The sequence below is a fragment of the Coregonus clupeaformis genome, chromosome 15, assembly GCF_020615455.1.
Source record: "Coregonus clupeaformis isolate EN_2021a chromosome 15, ASM2061545v1, whole genome shotgun sequence".
Taxonomy (NCBI): Eukaryota; Metazoa; Chordata; class Actinopteri; order Salmoniformes; family Salmonidae; genus Coregonus; species Coregonus clupeaformis.
The window spans coordinates 47,105,964-47,128,800 of NC_059206.1; the positions used below are offsets into that span (position 1 = coordinate 47,105,964).

The window sequence follows — 22,837 nt, forward strand, 5'->3', positions numbered from 1 at the left end:
AAGGAAGACCGCGAAAGACAGGAAAATAGATAAATATAAAAGATACTCAAGACAGGGGGAGAGGGGGATAAGGGAATAAGAAGAGAGAGGAGAGAAGTTGAGGAGAGAGAAGTTCCACAATTCACTCCTAACCTGTTCTGAGCAACTGGTAGGACTTGGACTCAGAAGGGGAGGGAACAGGGTGAGAGGGAGGGGTAGAGGAGAGAAAGAGAGAGCGGGATAGGAGGGGAGAAAAAACAGCCTCTCCCTTACTCTATCTGACACACACAGACACACACAAGCAACTAAGCAACATTTTAAAAAAAACTCACACACATAGATCTTCAAAGCCAACTGGTTTTCATAGACTGCCAATTATCCTAAGAGATTACATCTGGGGGGGATTGCGTCAGATAAATAAGGTGAGAAGAGTGACAAGACTCACCTCAGCGCAGCAAGACAGACAGGGAGAGGAGCTCCTCAGCAGGGATCCCAACAGGAGAGAGAAAGAGGCACTCAGAGAAGAGAAGCAACACTCCACCACTCCACTCAAAGGGACTCAGCTCAGAGAGACGGAGAGAAGAGAAGGAGAGCTCCAGCTCACTCTACTCTAACTCAGAGGGACCAGGGCACAGAGACCCAGCACTCTCATTCTCACTTCCCCCACATAGAAGAGCACAGCACACCGAGAGAGAGACGCTCCAGCTAAGAGGCTCCATTATACAGACAAGTAACTTCAGAGAATAACCCAAAGAGACCAGAAGAAGCAAGGATTACATGATTCCCTTTTTTTCCCATCCTTTGATTCTTCATTTTGATGAGAAACAGCTTTAGGGTTTATGTTTAGATTTGTTTTATTTATTCATTTTTTGAACATTTTTGGCGTCTCCCCATCCCCTCTTCTAACCCTCCCCTTATCTCATCCTGTCCAGAGGTGATAGAGGTAGTTTCTCATTTGTATTGTACGAGGAGAGTGAGCGGCGGAGGGCGAGAGGTGCTTGTTTCCCAGTTTTGAGTTATGGATGTTGACACATTCCTTTGGAACACGAGAGGAATAAGCAACAGAAAGAGCAGCAGCAGTGTTGTCGTCGTCATCCGCCGGGGGTTCCATCTCCCGCTCTCAGCCCTTCTCCCTCTCCCCCATCCAGCATGGTCCTTTCTGTGAGCCTTTCTCCAGTCCTCCCAGCTCCAGTACAATGTGCATATGGACAGTGACTAAGGGTGCCGCCGCCTGGTCCTGCGTTCGTCTGTCCCTCCTCTCGGTGCTGCTCGTCCTGCTGCACTGTCCACTGCCCTCCACGTGTCATCCGAATGCACCTGGGGTCGCCACTCGCTCCGTGCTGCGCTTGCCCAGGGCTGCCAACGCCTCTTCAGACACTGTTGTGGGGCGGCATGTGCGCAGCTATAACCATCTCCAAGGAGACGTGCGCAAGAGGAAACTCTACTCCTATCAGAAGTTCTTTCTCAGGATTGATAAAAATGGCAAAGTCAATGGCACCAAAAACAAAGACGATCTCTACAGTAAGTAACCCCCCAGAAAATATGCTCTCCCTCAGCTTATGTTTTGTGAGTTTTGCTTCTTTTCTCATCCCTGTCACATGTGGGTCCCATAGAGTTTGGGGGGCGGTGGTTTCCCCCCATTATTATGGCACTGCTCTCTGGTTCCCTGCCTTTGATTTGGATCCACTGCCAACACAAATAATAAGAACCGTACCTGGTATTGTGGTGTGCAACAGTGGGCATCGATGTGTAGCCTGTGTTTCGTGTCTCTGCCTGGGCAGCAGAAGGTTCTGGGATAATGGATAGCAGCATGGTTGTTGCCTCAGTTACTCAGTGTACTTTCCTTTAGAGCACGTCTACTGAAACCAATTGGAAATAGCCAGAATAACCCTTTTCTCTCTGAGCAAATATCTTAGGGATCACATCCCTATATGCTTTCTTTTGTGACATATTATAATTGATCATTACAATTTTATATGTAATAAAACTAGTGCTACTAGTGGCATATATACTGTTCTCGTCCTTTGAGGTTTTCATCATCTTCACTTCCCAGTTGCGTAGCCGTGTCCGTCATGGGCTGACATGAATATCTGTTTCGAAGTGCTTGTATCCATCCACACCCCTGCTGAGAATTTTATCTCTCAGCTCAATGTTATGCTACTCAAATCGCTACACTTGCCTGCCTGGGTGCCGTAAAGTTTACTATGCAGCGAGCGATACCCCAGACACCCCTGCCAAAGCTCGTAGCACCTGGCCTCCACACGCTTTCTCCAAGCTTGTTGTGCCCTTTTCCGTCAGCGCACTGTGCGCACATTGGCCCTAATAAAAGAAGGCTTTGCCATATGGAGCCCATGTGCGCGAGGCTTCTCTTCTCAGACCGTGCACTCAGACGCTGAGGCTCTGCAAGATATGGCTGAAGGAATTTCAATTAGCAGAGCTTCCTCTCGCGTTCAGCACTCTCAGAGTTTAACCATTAGAAGTGGACGTGTCAATAACCACCAAAAGTTCAAGGCTTGAGAGCAGGTCGCGACTATAACACCTAGGCTTGATCTACACTAAAAATTCCCTTAATGCTACAAAACTTTTAGACAGAAATGTAATACATAGATCTTTTGAAATCCACTTTACAATATGCTGTAGGGGCACCTTGCTTGTTTATGGAAAGTTAAAAAATAAGAAAAGAAAGAAAGAGAAGTGTGCAGTATTTTGTGGTGAGTGTCCAATGCATGTGTGTGGTTCCCGCCAATAGCCCACCACATGTGAATATAATGCAGTTGTCATTAGCTCCCACAAGGACCTTAGGCACAAGCCTGCCTGGTAATAATTCTGAAACCAGATGGACAGAGCAGTTCTTGGGGAATTCAGATCCCATGCTGCCCTAATACTGTCCCATCTGAAGTGTAGCTAGACAGGGCTAGGAAGGAATGTCTGGGGGGAGGCATAGGACCTGGGCCTGTTGGAGGTAAAGTGAGAGAACTACCAGGGGGTGATACATCCATCTGAATGGATCAAAACATCTTGGGCACTCGCCACTTAGAAACACAAAACATTTGATATGAATCCAAAAGGAAAATGCCCACCAGGTTGCAGTAATGTTCTCTGTCTGTCTGACTTGAAACCTATCAGCTTGCGGTGAAAAGTCAAAGATGTGGCATAAAATAAGGTGATAAGCACCTCTTGGATTATTTATTCGGAAACTGTAGAAACTACAGGTGAGACTTCAGACTGGTATGTTTCTTTTCAGGTCTCCTGGTTTGTTCCTAGAAAGGGAGACTTGTTGACTAGTTGAAATGTCTCAGAGCAGCAGGAAGATAGAGCTGCAGGGTAATATTACTACTATCTGTTGGTGGTGAAGGGGGAGATGCTTGGGGGAGCGATTGTTTTTGTCCTTGCCCTGCAGTTTGTCCAGTCATAAACCCTAGGACAGCTGAACAATTATCCTATGTCTTTATGAGCAGTAAGATGGTACTGAGTACATGTTCATCTATCCTGTCACCTCCTCTTAGTCTGGTAGTAGCCTGCAGCACCATGGAATTTGTTTTCTTGTATTAGAAGACCTTCTTCATCAGGACAGAGACTGTAGGATGTGGGAACGGCTTCACTGTCTTAGCTCCAGTTTTGTGCTGTTCTGAAATAGGTTCACTTGGAGTGTCTCCAGCATGCGTGAAAATGTGCCATATCTTGTAAGGCAAGGCAGACATTGAGAAGGTGTGTCTGTCTGTAAACTCAAATGTCATTGTAGACTGATGCGTGGCAGAATATGATGAATTTGTCTCTAATTACATAGTGTAGGACCAGTAGGCATTGCCTGGCCAGGCCTCCACTGCCCACAGAATTGTAGCCTGTTAGGTTCTTTATCCTCTGCAGCTTTGATGTGCCCATGTACGGAGGCTAGATGTTTACGTACGGTGGAGTCAGAAGGCGAATGAATGAAAGATCTTCTAATTAAATAAAATTAAGTCTGATAACATAGCTTTTTGGAGAATTATATGATAACCATTGTAGAAATACGTAGGTAGGTAGGCTACACTGTTGGAGTACAAACCTGTGTTCTTAGAGCCTCTTTGTGTGCTGTGTTGGTCAGGTCTGTGCTGCAGCCTGGCCGGTGTGTTACACAGCCCCTTTCTCTCTCTCTCAGCCCTCTACAAAAGACCTATCTATGTGCTGTTTGAAACCCAATCCAGCCCATATTGTGTGATTCCCTTTCAGAATCCATCTGCTCAGTATCACAGTGTCACACTGTTTTTCTGGACGTTACTCTCCAGTATTAGAGTATTATAGTATTAGAGCACTGCATGTGTGAACCAAACAAACAAACGGCTTATTTTCACACTGAGTTATTCAACATGTCCAATCTATTTTCTGTTCTAATCTAGAATGTCACTGACCAATAAGAAACAGTTTATAAGAGATTGGTGTTTTTTTTCTCTTGTGATGTTCTCTGATTTGGCATCTGGACCCCTCTCCCATTCCTCTCCCTTCACTTTGCTTATCAATGAAAGAAACTGGAATCGAAAGAAGCACTCTCTAATAAACTTCATTCATCCACAGTGGACTGTGGTCTGAAGTTATAAACTGAGGGATACTGGGGAGGAGGGGGTCCGGCTAATGAGCATCATTAGACCCTGACAGTTTTGATTGAGTGGACTTAGCAGTTTACGGTTCAACTGCAGGTTGGATCGTGAGCTCCACAGAGTCAGACTCTTTCCAATCATGTTGTCAACTTTGTGGACTGTCCATCACGGAGGGGTGAGGCCAGTAGCCATCTATCCTCCTCTCACCCCATTTAGCCCTCACTCTAATCTGATGCTGCTTAATTAGCTTTGCAGGCAATCGCTGCCAAAATGGGCTGTTCTAAAGCCAAACTCATTTGTTTTTGTCAAGTTCTAGTGCATTAGGAGATCGTTGATGTGTTGAGCCCTGGAGGAGATGCTGGTGTACAGCAAGCACAGTGAATTAGTAGTATCAGCACTTCATCTGTCATGTCATGGTCCACTCCTTTCCTTCATGTAGACAAGGACCCTGGACAAGGTGCTGTTTCATTTTATATTGCAACATTTTATACAGATACCTCTAGATCCATATTGGCTGAATCCAGAGCTCTTCTGACTGACTCAAAGTGACCCTATAACTATTCAACCTAATAGTGTTTGTTGTCCTCTGCTGGCCTGGCTGGTTGTATAGCAGGATTCATAATTTCTGAGAAGATTTATTAAAGGAAATGGTTCTGACAACAGGAATCCTCTTAAGTGCTGCAAATGAGGTCTTAATAGCATAGAGGATGGGAGGGCTAGGTAAATCTAGTACTTTTATGGTTCCACCAGACCATGAATGGGGGAAGGGGGCTCTGGTGTTCCATGGCTCAGCATTAGAACCACGTCTTTGCAAAAGAGCTAAGAAACAGGCTATAGACTAGTGTTACCTATGGCAATGGACTAATATGATTGGTTAGTGATGAACAAACAAAAGGGGCGAGTGGAAGTTGTAGAAATATTATTGCTCCTAATAGTTATGTGTTAATGTTCCCCTTTTCTCAGCCCATAATTATAGTTATTGGCTCTTACATGCCTCATGGTGGTGTTGGAACACAAGGCTGTGTGTTCCAACACTGGTTTGTGTTTCTCTTAGCAAGAGTGTGGTTGTGTGTGTCTTTATAACGTGTTTATGAGAGGATAGCAAGAAACCATGATGTGAAATGTGTAAATTTATGTTGTAACTGCACCCGTCTGCACCACATGGATGGCACTCTCTCTTGAGTGTTCTCCTCCTCTCTGTGGTTAGAGTGCCCATTTATGGTTCTTGTGGGAAATCTTAACCACAGAGGCAATAAAAGTGAGTTATGAGGATTGTGTAGATGTACAAAAGGTTAGTGTCAGTGTTTAAAAAAAAATCTATTTGGCCCTAACATCTTCATAGACTTTCTCTTTTCTGATTCATAAATAATGACCAAATGTTTGACCAGGGGTTTGGAGAATGTGTGTTCCAGCAGTTCTGTGTGATGTGATATGTCTAATTTACTGCTACTTCCGGTCCTTTTATACTTTTCATTAGAAGCAACATGTTTAGGGATTCTTTTAATCTAGGCCTTCAAAGATTCAGGATAAATTATTATACCGTAGTAATTTGCTAAATGGAATATATTATTATTATCAATATTATTATTATCAATATTATTATTATTAATATTATTATTATCATTATTATTCCCCAAATACCTCCATCAATGGAGGAGGATGCAGCCTCATCCAACAGGCAGTAATTAAAAGCAGACACCAATGTGTGTGTGTGTGTGTGTGTGTGTGTGTTTGTGTGTGTGTGTGTATGTGTGTGTGTGTGTGTGTGTGTGTGTGTGTGTGTGTGTGTGTGTGTGTGTGTGTGTGTGTGTGTGTGTGTGTGTGTGTGTGTGTGTGTGTGTGTGTGCGTGCGTGTGCATGCGTGCGTGCGTGTGTGTGCGCGTGTGCGTGCATGTGTATGTTCAAATAAGGAAAGCTAGCAGTTTTCATATTTTTCTATGCGGTGACTCTGACCAAAGTCGCTGGGGACAAGGGGGAACTGAGGCATCGCTCTCTGGAATCACAGTTTTCCCCTATTCTTTAGAAATCATTATTTACACATATTCTTTCAGCGCTTCCTGATATTCACCCATCAATTTACTGTTGTGTCAATCATTGACTCATCTGAACATTTTTGGAATAGGATACAGATTTCATGAACCGCATGCTGTCCTGCCACTAAACCACCTACCCACCTCTTTATTCTGTCTGTCAGCAACCTCTCAGCTCTGTGTAAACGCCAATGCTTTACTGGGATGTTTTCTTCTCTGAAGAATGGATTATAATTCCCTGGAATTTTAAGTTGGCAATCTTTATTTTGATGAACTGGTTTTGAGTTTTCAATGTTTACCTTATGTGCAGATTCAATACCCTCAAAGACGTGCAGGAATTTATTTATTCCTTAAACCAAACCAGAAAGTCAAAGGCTCACAATTCGTAAGAATGATTCAACAGAAGAGCAACTTTTGAACATACCTTCAGCTCTGCAATAGTATGTTGTTGCCCAGAGCGCAGGATTGGTAAAGATACATGGCATTTTCTCTATTTTGGAAGATGCACTGCTAAATCTAACTTGATAAGGCATCAATGGTATAGGCCAATGTAGTTGTATGGTAGGCTGTCCAGGGAAGGAAATGTGAGCATGTTTCATGTGTTTAGGTGCTGCAATGTCACAAACATTCACTAGATTAGGTCAAAGTCGCAAATCATTGAGAACCACAGACATCACAACACGTTCAAGATGTATGTACACACACACACACACACACACACACACACACACACACACACACAGAGTGTGGTGGGACAGATGGAAGTGAGGGAGCAAGAGAGGAGAGAGTCTTAATGGAATCATCAAAGGTAGAGCAGGGAGACCAGTGCTCGGACCAGAGACGCATCTGGACAGCCCGTCCCGTTTTAAAGGAGCAGGAAGGAATGCCAGCTAATTACCCATTGCGTGCGCAAGAGGCAGGGTCGTGGGGGAGCCTGGATCTTATCCGTCACAGATCCTATATCCCGACCCCCACTGCTTTACTGGCTACTAATGCAACACGTTCCCACACTGGACCAACGCTGGCCCAACACTGGCCCCGTCCACATGGGTGCCTGCTCTGACATTTATAAGAGGGAACAGAGCCTGTGTGCCGCCACGTTCGCGTGCGTGTGTGTGTGTGTGTGTGTGTGTTTGATGGTGACAGAATAAAGTGTAAATAAGTACGTGTTACATACTCAATTCCTGCCCAAAATCTAGAGGGATCTAAGACAACAGATCCAACACAACAACCAGAGGAAAAGCTGTTGATGCACTTTCAGCAGGAAATGTTGAAAGTTGTGGTGATAGGTCTGGAGAGGATTAGTTTGTTAGGCCTAGAGCTTGAGTGCTGCAGTGCATTGTACTTTCCCCAGCAGTAAAAAGGCATCTGGACTTCAAAAACATGGCACCTTAAATCCCAGTGACCCCGGGTTCATTACATTTACATTTTAGTCATTTAGCAGACACTCTTATCCAGAGCGACTTACAGTTAGTGAGTGCATACATTTTTCACATTGGCCCCCCGTGCCTCAAAGAGTCTATAGAATGTCCAGAACAATTGGAATCACAACATTATGTTTACGCATGCATACAGTATGCAAAATGCAAGAAAGGTTATAAATTACCTTGCCAGATCAAACCCGTAAACACACATTCATATGGTAAGCACTCAGTGCCCGATGGAACGTTTTGACATTTACTGGCATAGGTACCATGCTGCAGAACCAATAGCATTAGGTAAATCACATTATCTGAGAAGACTGCATTTTTTCTGAAACCACCGTGAACATCAACATGAATTTAATTTGGTTTGCAACGTGCTGAAAACCACCATGACATAATACACAGTGGTACTATTACCCACCATTGTAAGCTGATCTCAAACCATGCTAATGTGAATGTTCTATCTCAGAGAAATCTAATGCTATCTGTTGGCTGGAAAACAGAGCTCAGGTATTTGAAACAACACATTTATACTCATTACAGGTGATTATTTTCTTCTGAATATCTGGATTTGCTTTTAATCATGCTTTGCTGCCAGGTTTAAAATCACACACAGCTTGACGTGTTTCTCCCGTGTAAGAATGCTGTGGATGCATGTTTCAGGCAAAGAAAACAAACAATATTGACAGCAGGATGGATAAGAAGTATTAGATGTACAACTTCTGTGTGGAGATGGATCTAAAACACAACTTGGCAGCCTCGTGAAAATAATTTTCTTTAACTTTGCTAAGCTAACTTAACTGTCGCTAGGTGAAGATGTAGACAGTGAACAGGTGATGTTTTCATTGGATGTTGCACTATTTAGCACCAATAGGCTACATTCACACCACATCCATCACACGCTCCTGTCACGATACAGCCATGAATAAGTTGAAAGCACCATCATACAGATTTAGCCAGTCACCGATGAGTTACTACCAACTTATATGAGTAACCCCCATCGTGGTGTAAAATATCTGTGAAAAGTAACTAATAAACAAAAAATTATTGAGTAGTCGTAAATTACAATGACAGTGGATGGTGAAAACATCCTCAAGTTTTCTTTTGCACAAACCTTTGAACGGCTTGTCCGGCTAGAGTGGGATATTGTCCTACTTTCAATTACTCACAAAGTATACAATTCCCACAACGCCACACTGGCGTTTGTGTTTCCCAATGGATCTAGTGTTCCTTCTGCCCCTAACGCTGAAGTCATTCCACGGATATGAACCCCTGTGTCATAGTGAATTTGACAGATCGTCAATCAGGCTGTCGCCAGTTGTCGGAGGGAAGATCTCTCGCCTTAGATGTTAGTCACTCTAACCTCAAGTAATGCAAATCAAACTTGGGATTGTTGAAAAGTGGAAACAAAACAAGAAGGACAGTTTTTGTACTGAAACCTAACTCTCTTAGAAGTGACACATTTTGTCTATTTCTGCAAAGAGCATTTGAATTCATTGTTTTAATATAATATAGAATTGTTTTGAATTGTCAGTATTTTTCTCTAAAATCCCAACATCCTCCCTCGTGTGGAAATAGATCATAATTTTATTTGAAAGTTGTGCCTCAAGTGGAAAACGTAGACTTTACACGTGCCTAACCTTCTCATATCCAGTCATGGGCCATACAATGGAAGCAGAGCAGCAATATCATCTTCAAAAGGGCCTAAGATAAACTGTGGAAACACTTTTACAGCCCTCCCTAACCTTAAGTTCATCTGGAGTCACCACTGACCATGTTTAGGAGGCAGGGGGGAGTTTGTAGGGGAGATGAGGGGTGTAGAGGGGGGTTGGTGGGGGAGAGCTGTGTTGTTCTGCAGTCTAATGAAGCCGGCCCCTCAAGAGAGCCCAGACCCTGCTGCACTGATCTCTCAGGAGCCTGGGAGCCAGAGGCCTGTGGAGGCCAGATCAAAGGTGCGAGGCACTGCTGTCAGGAGCCAGCCCAGGGTCAAACCCAGTTCCCCAGCCCCCCCTGCCCTGCCACTACCCCAGTCGCCCCTCCCCTGCCACTACCCCAGCCCCTCACCTTTCCTTGCCTCTACCCCAGTCCCCCAGGCCCCTCTACTGCCATTAAACCAGCCCCCTCCCCTGCCCTGCCACTACCCCAGCTAAGGCCCAGCCCCAGCCCATTCTGCCACTACCCCATCCCTCCTGGCACTACCCCATCCCCTCCTGCCAAAACCCCAACCCCTCTTGCCAAAACCCCATCCCCTCCTGCCACTACCCCAGACTCTCCTGCCCCTACCCCCATCCCTCCTGCCACTACCCCCACCCCCTCCTGCCACTACCCCAGACTCTCCTGCCCCTACCCCCAACCCTCCTGCCACTACCCCAACCCCTTTTGCCAAAATCCCAATCCCTCCTGCCACTACCCCAAACCCTCCTGCCACTTACCTCCTGCCACTACCCCAACCCCTCCTGCCATTACCCCAGGCCCTCCTGCCACTACCCCAACCTCTCTGGCAACTACCCCCATCCCACCCCCACCTAATAGGGCCTGAGCTGCCTCTACACCCCTAGATCTGCTAGGTTAATTGGAAAGACATGCCTGTCATAGGGGCAGCAAGTTAGGTTTCCCAGGACAATTATGCACACACTCTGGGGGGACGACATTGGTGGTCTTGTGGCATCTAAGCTGCTTAAACTTTAGTATCAAATTGATGCTTGGTGTTGATGAGAAAAGGTCTGTTTTCTCTCAGAATAGGGCATGCATTGTATGTTCTGTAGTAGAGTGAGTAGTGTTCTGGCTGTGTGTTGCCAATCTCAGGGTGTGGCATTCTATACATAACGTTGAACTCTTTTCGAACATGTGAGCGCATACAGTACAGAAGTGGAGAGGCTCAGTAGTAAAGCCGGCTGGATGAAGCTACAAATGTGAAAGCGTTGAGGTAATTTTGACAAGATGCGATAACGTGAGTTCTGTCACCCTGCCAAGAAACCATGGCCCTATGTGGAGATAGGGGGTCTGTGGGGGGCGGGGGGAGGAGAGAGGCCACCTACAGAGCCCAGGGTAGAAGCCAAGGCTGCTGCCGATGGGAGTCACACCAGGCAGTTGACTTGACCACCCAATGGACAGTCAGCCAGCACAACTGAACTGAGCCACCAGAAGACTGTCTGCTCTCCAGTAACGCTGTAATTAGCAGACCTAGCCTCTGCCAACTGTACTGTAGGAGAAACCCAAGAAACACAAATTACTCAAATACTGTGAAACCACATCGACCAATTGAGGTTGAAAAGAGATGGAAGTCAGATGACTCACCTTATCTAAAGAAAGATATTTCAGAAATGTTTTACCTGCACTCATACAGTATCTCATTACACCATAAACACACTGCCTCTTCTTGTGTGCAGCAGTAAATTCCTTTAGTGAGGCAAGCAAACATTGGACCTCAATTCTAGGTAGCACAAATACAGCTTCATACAGTGAAATGAGGCGGAAAACTGATTTTGGACTCTGATATAGTCTTGTCCATACTGTCTCTGGAACTAACCCTTCATTAGCAATGAAGACTGCAGTTGACTGTTACAGGACCTTGGGGCTGGTTTTTATTAATCTGCCATATAAAACTAACACAGTCCTGTTATATACACAGGTGTTTGTCTTCGTAGTTTCTGAAAAATGTTGATTGCAGAATGTCAGCACCTTTTTTTCTTGTTTGTTAAGAAAACTCTGGCTATTACACTTTCAATATTGGTCATAAAACTGTTTCGCTGCACTTAAAAGTCCACCCTCACAAAATAGAACTAAAAGTTTTGGGCGACGTGCCAACCAGAGGGAGAAAAAAAACAACCCCCCAAGCATAAAAAGAAAACAGAGTGAGGAGACAGGAAAAGGGGCAGAGTGAAGAGAAAGATAGAGAGAAACAGACGTAGATGCAGTTAGAGATAAGAGAGGGATAAGAGAGAGAGGAATGAAGCAAAGAGAGAGATAGAGTAAGGATACTCGTTTTACTGTTGTGAATGGAGGGGCTGAAGACAAATGGGTCTGGCCCTGTGCTGTGCCGAGCTGCCAGGAGCAATATGTGTCAGTCTCTGGTCTGTTCTGTGCCGTCATCAGATAGAATATTGTTGCAATTTAAGCCTTTTGTTACAGCCCTGCCTTTCAACTCCAGAGTACAGGTGATGGTTCTGGTGACTGGCAAGGGGGTCATAAAAAAGGGTTTTGCTTTAACGCACCACATCAAACGGCCCAAAGCAAACGGCGAAAACAGGTGCCTGACTTTCAACACGGCAGAGATAGATCTTATTTTGACATTGCAAGCTTACATAAAATACTGCAGTGTCACCTATATTACAGGGGAGCTCAAACTTAAAACTTGTTTTGAACCATTCACTCTTGTGCAGATGGTGAAGGTGTGTGTGGCTGTGTCTGAAATCTGACATTCCTACTACTTACTTAAACTACATACTGTGTACTAATAGTACTACATACTACAGAATTTAGAACGTACTGTTTAGTAAAACGAATGCATTAAGCAACAAATATCAGCATACTACATCCTACTGAGAATGTGTAATCTAATGCACAATTGCGTTGATTTCCGCCTTTTGTTCATTTTGGTACAGAGCTTCCCCTCAGCTGATTCTCAGCTATTATCAAACACACGTGTCTTGAAAGACGATTCTCTCCCTCAATAGTGTGCAGCGAATTGTCCTAGATGATGGCATTTAAAGTATACAACATTTTAGAAATTTCACAAACCCAAAATGCCTACTATTTAGAACGCAAAGACGGGTATTTTCCGACAGGGCTTGTGTGTTTGCGTGTTTAACTGTGAGTCAGTGTGAGTTTGTAAAGTTCGTGCATGTCTTTGCAGTGTGTTGTATTTCTGTACAATTTAGTTATTCAAAGTAGGCTCAATACACCTGTATCAATTGGCATTTCCTCTCTCTCATTCTCTCTCTCTCTCTCCCTCCCTTTGATCAGGGTTTATTCCTCTCTAATCCCACTGACTGTCATCCAACTTCTCTTCTCCTCCTTTCATCCCTCCCCTGTTCATGAACCTGAGGGAAGGCAGAGGAGCAGAGAGCAGGCCGGATAGCCTTACCACCACACTCAATAGCTGTGTGCAACCAGAGCCCATACGGAAGGGGCTCTCTCACGCCCGCTGTGTATAAAGAAGCCTGTCTAATCCGTCTGTTGAGTGGCGGCCACACTGCTTGTTTTGCCGGTTCACAGGTGCAGATAAAACATCACCGCCAATTCATACTAAATGGTTTAGCTTAGGCATTGACAATGTACTAGGAGTTCGTTTTCAGTGCAGGAACTGGAATTTCTTTATTTCTACTCTGCATCAATGGAATATCTATTCATAGTTTTATGGTGTCATGAGTTTTATAATAGCACCTTTAGAAATATGCTTATATGTTTTCACACTCCTCCTGTGTTACACATACAAGGTACAATTTCAGTCTTCGACTGTGGAAGAAAAATTAGGGGGTGAGGAGTCTGAAAGAGGTCATGACCTTTGAGTAGAATCCACAGCTGCAGACTGTATTGGTTCAAAGTTGAAATTGGTTTACATGGGAAAGTCCATAGCAGGGGTAGACTAGAGTCCCCAAGTGAGATACTCTTCCGCAAAACCGTTAACCATAACATGTAACCCAGTACAGGGACAGGACACATAGCCCAAATAGGAAGATATGGAGAGGAGCGATATGTCCAGCTGAACAAGTACTTAAGGGTAAATGCCTGAGCAACTTACCCCTGATCAAAGAATCCTGCAACAGCCCTCCTAAAACTGGGTCCCCCCTTGTCTCAGGCTGCCCATAAAATCACACCAGGACAGCAGGATGTTACAAATGTGTGTCCCAGGAGTGAGAAAGAGGGATGGCACGAATAAAATATGTCACTGGGGGGAAGATTGAAGGTAAGTCAGTGTCAGTGTAGACAGGTGCCATTAGCTACCCTGACTCTGGCCTGTCAAAGGCCACCTTGTGAGGCAATATCTCCTCTCCTCTGACCCAGGCTAGGAGGCTCCACACTGGGCCAGACCAGCCACCTCCATGCCTCCCTGCTTGCTACAAAGACCAACTTCCGCCAGAATTGGTCCTGAGCTAATCCCTCCTAACCCATGATAGCTTTATGGGTTTATATAATTGACTTTAGGATGAAGGAGACTGGTTACCACATCTTAAATCACTAATTGGTTCAAGAAACATTTAGACTGCAAACTGATATGGACATTTCGGTTTTCGCCAGCGTGCCGCTCCACTCCGAAAACAAACAAAAGCAAAGAAATTGTTTTTTCAAGGCTTAGCCCCAGCCAACGCCTCTCACTCAGGGCTTATGGCCCGTTAGCATGGGAATGAAATGGCGGCTCAGCCTGTCTGTTCTCCATGACCGGCACAGAGACACACAGCCAGGCAGCCAGTCAGTGGTTTACTGAGGGGGATCAAGCAAAGATGACTGTGATTATTCAAAACATGGTCAGGGATAACAGGCAGGGATAACAGTGTGACTCGACCTCCCAGTGTGACTCAGTAGACAAGGCCTGCAGTTCTATATATATATTTTTTTATGTAGATGACTCAATATGTTCAGTAAACATACTGGAAAAGACTATAGTAACTTACAACATCATGGACTATAACATACTGTATCCACTTACATTCACTGTAATACTTAATCAACTGGCCTGCATGCTATAACAGAAATTATAAACTGGATGGTTCGAGTCCTGAATGCTGATTGGCTGACAGCCGTGGTATGTCAGTATACCACGGGTATGACAAAACATTTAGTTTTACTGCCCTAATTATGTTGGTAACCAGTTTATAATAGCAGTAAGGCACCTCAGGGGTTTGTGGTATATGGACAATATACCACGGCTAAGGGCCGCGTTGCGTCGTGCCTAAGAACAGCCCTTAGCCGTGGTATATTGGCCATATACCACACCCCCTCATGCATTATTGCTTAAATAAACAGTGAAGCCTAACAACTGTATGCAGTCAAAAACACAGACACTGCTATCTTTTTCAAGCATTTATTCTCAATGCAGTTCAAGTATTCAATGACTATCACTTCAGTGTATTGGCCTGGTATAACTAACCTATAATGTCTGTGTGTCTTCCAGGTGTGCTGGAGATCAAGTCAGTGGATGTTGGGATCGTGGCCATCAAGGGGCTCAGCAGTAACTTTTACCTGGCAATCAGCAAGAAAGGAGAGCTTTATGGCGCAGTAAGTTTAGCCTGTACTGAAATTCACACACAGAATAACAATATCCCTACAAAAACTGGAGCTAATTATTTCGTTGAGTATACAAACTCCCCATTAGACTGATTCAGTGTTCAGAACACTCACTAGTTAGTTGCCAGGTAGTGCTTTTGCACTGCCACCTTACTGTTGAAATTAACTCTCTTCCATATTATACTCTCTTAAGGAGCTGGGTCCTTTGATGTTGTGTGAGAGCTCTTCTCTCCCCTGTCCCCGGGCCCTTAGAGAAGCCTGGGGTTGTTTTAAAGGACAGTTCCACTCCACTGCCCGTAAATAATCCCCTAGTACAAGTCGGCCCAGCCAAAAGAGTTGTCGTCTTGAAGAAAGTAAGCCGAGACGCCCCTGCCGCCCCTCTCTCCCAAACACACATATCCTCCCATATACCACACCGTCCTTGTGCTCTGCTCTATTCAGACCAGAGAAACACAATACAACAGCCTCTCCATTCTACTAAAAGCCCTCAAGGGCTACCGGCACTGTTTCATGTGCTCTCACACAGCATCTGAAACATAACAGTGAAAGGCTGTTACTACGGCTCTCTCAGTAGTGAAATCAGATTAAATGAGACACAAAAAGCATTCTAGCTAGGGAACAAAATTCCCATGACGTATTCGAAATTGTCACACCAAGGTACTGTCATTCACTCAGAAAAGTATTGGTGGCATGTCTGTCCCTCATTATACAAGTATTACATTATAATTAGCTGGTTCTACATTAATATATTCAATTTTGTGGGAGATTATTTTCACACAAGTTTCCATGAGAAAGAGGTAGCCGAACGTGAATTGAACGCTGGGCAGCGTCTCCAAAATATTCTCATATGCTTTGGGAACATTCATTTGACTTCTGGAATCAATTTGAACAGCTGTGGCTAAAGAGCATTTGGGAAAGGAACATTCTTTACGGGATCACAACTGTATCCATTTTTTTTGTCTAGTTAGTCAGGGCACTAAATGACAAGAGTAGTCTGTTAGAAGCCTGATGGACTCCACTGCCATTATGACTCTGCAAGACTGCATTTATATTGTTGTTTAGCTTGCCTAATTGGAGCCAACCAACCTGGATATCTGGATGAGAACTTCTACTTACTGAATAAATGATGCAAATGTAGACCCCAGTTCCATTGCCTATGCTGCCAAAGTTGTCGAATCACTCACAATTTGTTTTTCTTGTTTGTTCTCCAGAGGGACTTTGGTGTTGACTGTCGGTTGACCGAGCGGATTGAGGAGAACAGGTACAACACCTATGCCTCGGCAGAGTGGCGGAACAAGAAGAAGCCCATGTTCGTGGGGCTGAGTGCCAACGGCAAGTCCATGAGGGGCAAAAAAACACGAAGGAAAAACACTGCCACCCACTTCCTGCCCATAGTGGTGTAGCCACCGCATTGGACAGTTCCTTCCCCTGGGAATGTTTCACTGCACTGAGGAAAGACTGGGAACCATTAAAGACATAATGGAGTCATATGCAGTCAATGTTTTTGATTTGCAAAGACTATACATATTTTCTGAAAGGAAGGCACTATGTAAAGGAACTGTTTGAACTCATTGTCGCGGAGTCTGACTGATGATGGCACAGATTTGTTTTTAAGTTATGATTCGGCACAGGAGAAAATATGAAACATTTTTCTGTGCCAAATCATTTTCAATGGACAAACTGTTGGAGACAAAACTGAATACTGAATAAGAGGACAAAAAAGGGACACTGATTCAGCGTCACTGAAGACAAGGTCAAAGGGCAGAGTGTACCATGTGTATTTGTCTGTGATGATCTGTGGATGCAGTTACATGTATTTATGCTGTACTAACTCATACGAGGAACTGAATTTGACACTCATGCTTTGTGACAGACACATACAGTACTGGAAGCACTTAGGTGACTTAGGTGTGATGAAAGAGAAGCTGGGCCATGGAGTGAGTCAAATGCAGAGAATTTAGTCAAGCTAGCACCATAGCATAAACCTTATTAACATGCAAGTTCACTGTATTGGGTATTTCCATTCCTTTACCTGACTGCTTTAAAATAAATTATTTATTTTATGTAATATTTAAAGAAACCAAAAAGACAAAAAATATGGAATTGACAATTCCTTTTTTTTATCATTTATGCTCTTCTTTTTAAATACTAATCTATCGTTTAAACATGAATAAAATAAATATATTTCTCTTTACTATGTATAATTGTCTCTTTGTAGATTTGCACCTATTTATTTCACAATACCATAGCACTAGACAGCACATATTGCATACTGTAGGCCTAAACTCAGCTTTTGTTGTTCATTTACTATAGCTACAAAACCAGTTGTAAATCACATGCCTGGATCAACAGCAGCTATTAAGTGGTCAGAGTAACAAATTAATGGCGACTGTGGTGTGCTTTTTGACGTATCAACTCACAACTACCAACCCTTTCATGAATTAGTTGGGTACTGTAGGTAGGCTACAGGGATGAAAAAAGTCAGATTTCCTAGCAGTTGGAGCAGAAGGAATGAGCTGTTTAGAAGCTCGTCAAGACGCCAGAAAATCCAATAAGTAAATTTGACAGCTTGTTCCGAAATTCATTCATAACTCAGGGATTGACTTTGTGGTTTCACTGTGGAAAATTTAGACAGACAAACAAACCTCAAACTGGGGTACATTCTGTGCAAGATTCATATGCCAGCCAGTGTTTTTAGAGAAAACAAGGAGCGGACCCTTAGGAGTTTGCAAATGCTTCAATCCTTAAAAAGGGAAATATAGATAAGGTAAGGCTATGGAAGTTGGACATCTACAGCCCACAAAAATACAAAAAGTGATAACCAGCCAAAGAAGACTACATACAGGAAATACAATGTGACAGTTTCAGTCTGCTTTACAGATCTTGCAGTTCGCAAAATTTGACCAAAAACAACTGTAACATTTCAAACATAAGGGAAGGATTACTGCAACATAAAAAACATTGCATTCTAGAAGCACTTCAGATTCACATTTAAAGGATCAAATATCTCATTGACATCACACAAATATAGTTGTTGAGCTAAATTGTGAGTAGTTCAGTTGTTTTCACACATTTCAGCACTGTTAAGCAGATTTGGAGTTCTTCATTGAGTTGTAAAGGATACATCTGTTCTTTTATCTCTTACCAACAAAGGGAACATTTAATTTGGAGGTATGACCATGAATATGGCCTCTCTCTACTTAGGGCAGACATTTATTTAGGAAAAAAAGCTTTCTCAAGGTGGCATAGCAGCTGAGCACGTTCCACCTTGACCTGTGATGTATAAATCATGTTATTTCCCTCTGCCTCCCTAGGGAGTGTCAGATACAAGGCAAGGGCATATGGTATAACATAAATATTAGAAAGTTGTTTATGAGCTGATTCTAATTAAGCATGACGTAATGTTTAATTTTTTTCTCCCCGTAACCTCCAGATCAGTTCCAGCAATTAGCAGGATCAGACAGAGAGCTAGGGCAAGCATCAGGACACACTCACACAACACACACACACGCACACACACACACACACACACAGTACACGCACCACCACCACCATCCCCACCCAAGGGTGTGTTCAGGATTGGATCAATCACTATCAATACTCCAACATCTGTTGCTCTCTGAGGTTATTTCTGAGTGAGATGTAATCAAAATCTCTCTGTTGATCATGTGGTGTTTATATTAAGGGACTATCTTTTGTTGGACTCAATAATCCAAAATGTGTAATAGTTATGTCAAAACGTGATTAAGTATGATGCATTTGAGCACACTTCAAATATTCTTTCCTCTTAACAGGACATTCAAGCTTTGTTTATATGATTACGTGGGTGTTCTGTAAACTACATATCATGTACAATTAGACTGAAATGTATTCAAGACACTAGCAACATCTTTTTTTCTTTTACGAAATTCAAGGGCTAACATTCTTCAGACAAAGTGTTTATTTTGTTGTTATTCTAGATTGTAAAACTCCAAAAAGCAAGTCCTGCAGGCTCTAGTTTTGTCTTATCTTGATTATTGACCAGTCATGTGGTCAAGTGCTGCAAAGAAAGACCTAGTTAAGCTGCAGCTGGCCCAGAACAGAGTGCCACATCTTGCTCTTCATTGTAATCAGAGGGACAATTCCAAATTGTTTGCATAGTCAACTTATACACACACACTTACCAGACATGCCACCAGGTGTCTTTTCACAGTCCCCAAATCCAGAACAAATTCAAGAAAGCGTACAGTATTATATAAAGCCTTTATTGCATCTCATATTGCTCAAATGAACAGCAAACCTGGTTTTAAAAAACAGATAAAGCACAATGCCTCTCCCCTATTTGACCTGGATATTTTGTGTGTATGTATTGATATGTAGGCTATATGTACCATTTTTAAATGTATGCAGTTTTGTCCTTGAGCTGTTCTTGTCTATTAATGTTCTGTATTATGTCATGTTTCATGTTTTGTGTGGACCCAGGAAGAGTAGCTGCTGCTTTTGCAACAGCTAATGGGGATCCTAATAAAATACCAAATACAAAAATGAGTTTTCTGATGTCTTCAGGAAATGGTACAGATCAGTGTTTTGTTGTTTTAAGGGCATAAAGTTGCTGTTCCCTTTCAGTCGGTCACTCGGTATAACATACTATGGGGAGTCAACGACCAATCATATTCAACTGAAGAAAACTGAAATCACGCCTAACGGGCCAATGGATGCCGAGACCGCCCTCAGAAGTCCCAGCTTCCTGGCTATAATACAAGGGCTCAGACTCATTTCCTCAATTCTTCGTTCTTCAGCCCGCCTGAAGGAAGAACGTGTCACGCAATATGCAAACTTTTCAAGCACACGAAGACTACAAGATTCGTCTCCGACTTAGGTGTCTGTTAGTGGGGAGAAAGTACTCATCCCCCTAGATGTTGCGAGTTTTGGGTCTTGGTATCTGTTTTTGTGTTTGCTAAAATCTAACTACTTTCTGCTCTGCTTGTGCAGCCAGTGCTTCCTTGCTTGAATAAGATGGCCAGTGTTAAGAGTAAGTTCAAAAAGGCTAACCAGCCGAGTTTGAACCTCCGACCGTGCCCTAGGGCATGTGGTTTCACAATGAAAATTCAAGATACACACAAGTGCTGTCCTGTTTGCCTGGGGTGGAAACACGCTCAGGAGGCTTTGGCTTGGACCAGTTCATGTGACCATTGTCTCCGGCTGAGTTCAACATCCACTGGGCGTGAGGCTGACTTTGTGAGAAAGATTGGGGCTGCTGGCGAAGGGTTTTCCGGTGAAGTGACCTTGGGAATGGCGTTGTCTGAAGCTGGGAGAGAGCAGCAGTGGCGGTCGGAATTGATAGGGTTGTCATCCCAGCCGAGTGAGGCTCATTTCGGTTTCTCTGGCAGTGTTCAGAGTCCAGATTACGGGGATGATATACTATCCCTGATTGGCTCCGGAGGGTTTTCAGAGTGTGAATCGGATAACATCAGTCCAGAGCAGCCTAAAGCCCCGGCTTTGGAATCGGGGAGAGTGAACCATTGGTGGTTAATGTACCTTTTTGATGGAGCTGTGGCGTAGGGCGGCAGATCACCTGGGGGTGGATTGGCATTCATCTCCATCGCAGCAGAGTTACCTTCTGTCCCTGCAGAGGTGAAGCATTGCTTACCCCTGTTTAAAGATTTTGCCAATGAGCTAAATGATTCCCCTCATTCAGCCAGGCTGATGCTACAAGGTTACGGCGAGTTCATGAATGTAGAGGGTATGGAGGAGGCTGGGCTCATTTGCACACCTCCAATGGATGTAAAACTGGCAAGTTACTTAGCTCCAGAGGCTAACAAGTGGGCTAATCCTAACACGATGCTTCCGAATAAACAGTGTCGGTTCTCGGCGGATCAGCTGGACAAGTGTACTAAAGGCTAAGGGCGTGGCGGCCCGGTAGTTGAATGTGCTCACAATGCTGCAAATGTATCATATTGATTTGCTGCAGGAGCTGAATAAGACCGTGGAGGCGTGGAAACCGGTTTCAGAGCTTCTCAACAAAATCTGTGCTACTGCTGATTTTGTGTTACGTCTGTCTCACCGTACTAATCTGGCTGAAAAGTATGGGGGCGATGGTGGTGGCTAAGCGCCACCTCTGGTTGACGTTGTCGCAGATTCCTGAGAGGGATAGGCAGATGTATTTGGATGAGCCAGTTTCGCCAACAAGGTTGTTTGGCTTAGCTATGGAGTCCTTTCAGGCCCGTTTCGAGGATAAACTAAAACAGGATGCAGGGTCCAGGCCAGAGGCGGGTTGCCCCGGGCAAGGGGGCGGCTTCGAGGATTGTTTTTGACCGTCTTGGTGCTTCTGGGCAGCGGCAGACGTCTTGGCACACCGTGCTGGGTCGACGGAGAGCGGGGTGAAAGCAGATTCTTCCACAGCGCAGGGGAAGGAGCAGACCTCGCGACCCTAGCTGGAGGCCGGGGGAGGGGGCGTGTTCTCGGAGTCCTCCTCCCCAAGCATTTACTGTGGCAACAGTGCTCCCAAGTGGCTCGGTCAATGGGGGCAAGGAACTGGTTGCCAACGTACCTGAACCCGGTGTGGGCCGGATATCAGAACGGCGGCACCATGAAAGCACATTGTTTCTAACCAAGGTTCCTCTGTGTTCAGGGGTATCGAGAGTGCTGTATCGTCCAGGTTTGGGCATAATAAACATAGTTCCTTCCCCACGTTCAAACACACGGTTGTCAAGAGTGGAGTGGTGGATATGAAAACATGCATCACAACAAAAAAAAGAATTATCCCAGTCCTCAGGGTGGCGCTCTGCCCCTTCAGGAGTTAATGTATGGGAGACTGGCAGCGTGCTCCGTCCAGTGGCGGGCATGCGCAGTTTCACAATGGGTGAAGAGGATGGTGACGAGGGGGTACTGTCTGCAGTTCGCTGTGCGTCCTCCTTTTCGTGGCGTCATTATGTCAATGGTCCCAGAGGTCCTTAGTGTCTGTCTTGAGAGAGGAAATTTCCTCTCTCCTTCAAAAGCAGGCTATTCAGGTGGTCCCCGTGTCAGAAGTACAGAGCGGTTGGTACAGCTGGTACTTCTTAGATCCCAAGAGCTATGGAACGTTGCGTCCCATCCTGGACTTTTTTTAAACAAACACCTCAAGGTATTTTTTGGTTTTGTTTTATTTGTATATATATTTTTTACCCCTTTTTCTCCCCAATTTTGTGATATCCAGTTGGTAGTTACAGTCTTGTCCCATCGCTGCAACTCCCGTACGGACTCGGGAGAGGCGAAGGTCGAGAGCCATGCATCCTCCGAAACACGACCCTGCCAAGCCGCACTGCTTCTTGACACACTGCTCACTTAACCCGGAAGCCAGCCGCACCAATGTGTCGGAGGAAACACCGTACAACTGGTGATCGTGTCAGTGTGCATGCGCCCGGCCCGCCACAGGAGTCACCAGAGCGCGATGGGACAAGGACATGCCGGCCGGCCAAACCCTCCCCTAACCCGGACGATGCTGTGCCAATTGTACGCCACCTCATGGGTCTCCCGGTCATGGCCGGCAGCGACACAGCCCGGGATCGAACCCGGGTCTGTAGTGACATCTCAAGCACTGCAATGCAGTGCCTTAGACAAGCTGCGCTCCTCTGGAGGCCCAAAC

General features: G+C 44.6%; 1 protein-coding gene across 1 annotated transcript; it reads left to right on the forward strand.

The window, feature by feature from the left end:
* The first annotated feature begins 273 nt into the window (after positions 1 to 273).
* LOC121582211 (fibroblast growth factor 10-like) lies at positions 274 to 17,428 on the forward strand. Its single transcript, XM_041897866.2, has 3 exons — positions 274 to 1,500; positions 15,122 to 15,225; positions 16,446 to 17,428. The coding sequence occupies exons 1-3, from the start codon at positions 1,176 to 1,178 to the stop codon at positions 16,635 to 16,637; spliced, it is 621 nt and encodes a 206-aa protein (XP_041753800.1). The 5' UTR covers positions 274 to 1,175; the 3' UTR covers positions 16,638 to 17,428.
* Positions 17,429 to 22,837: the final 5,409 nt, after the last annotated feature.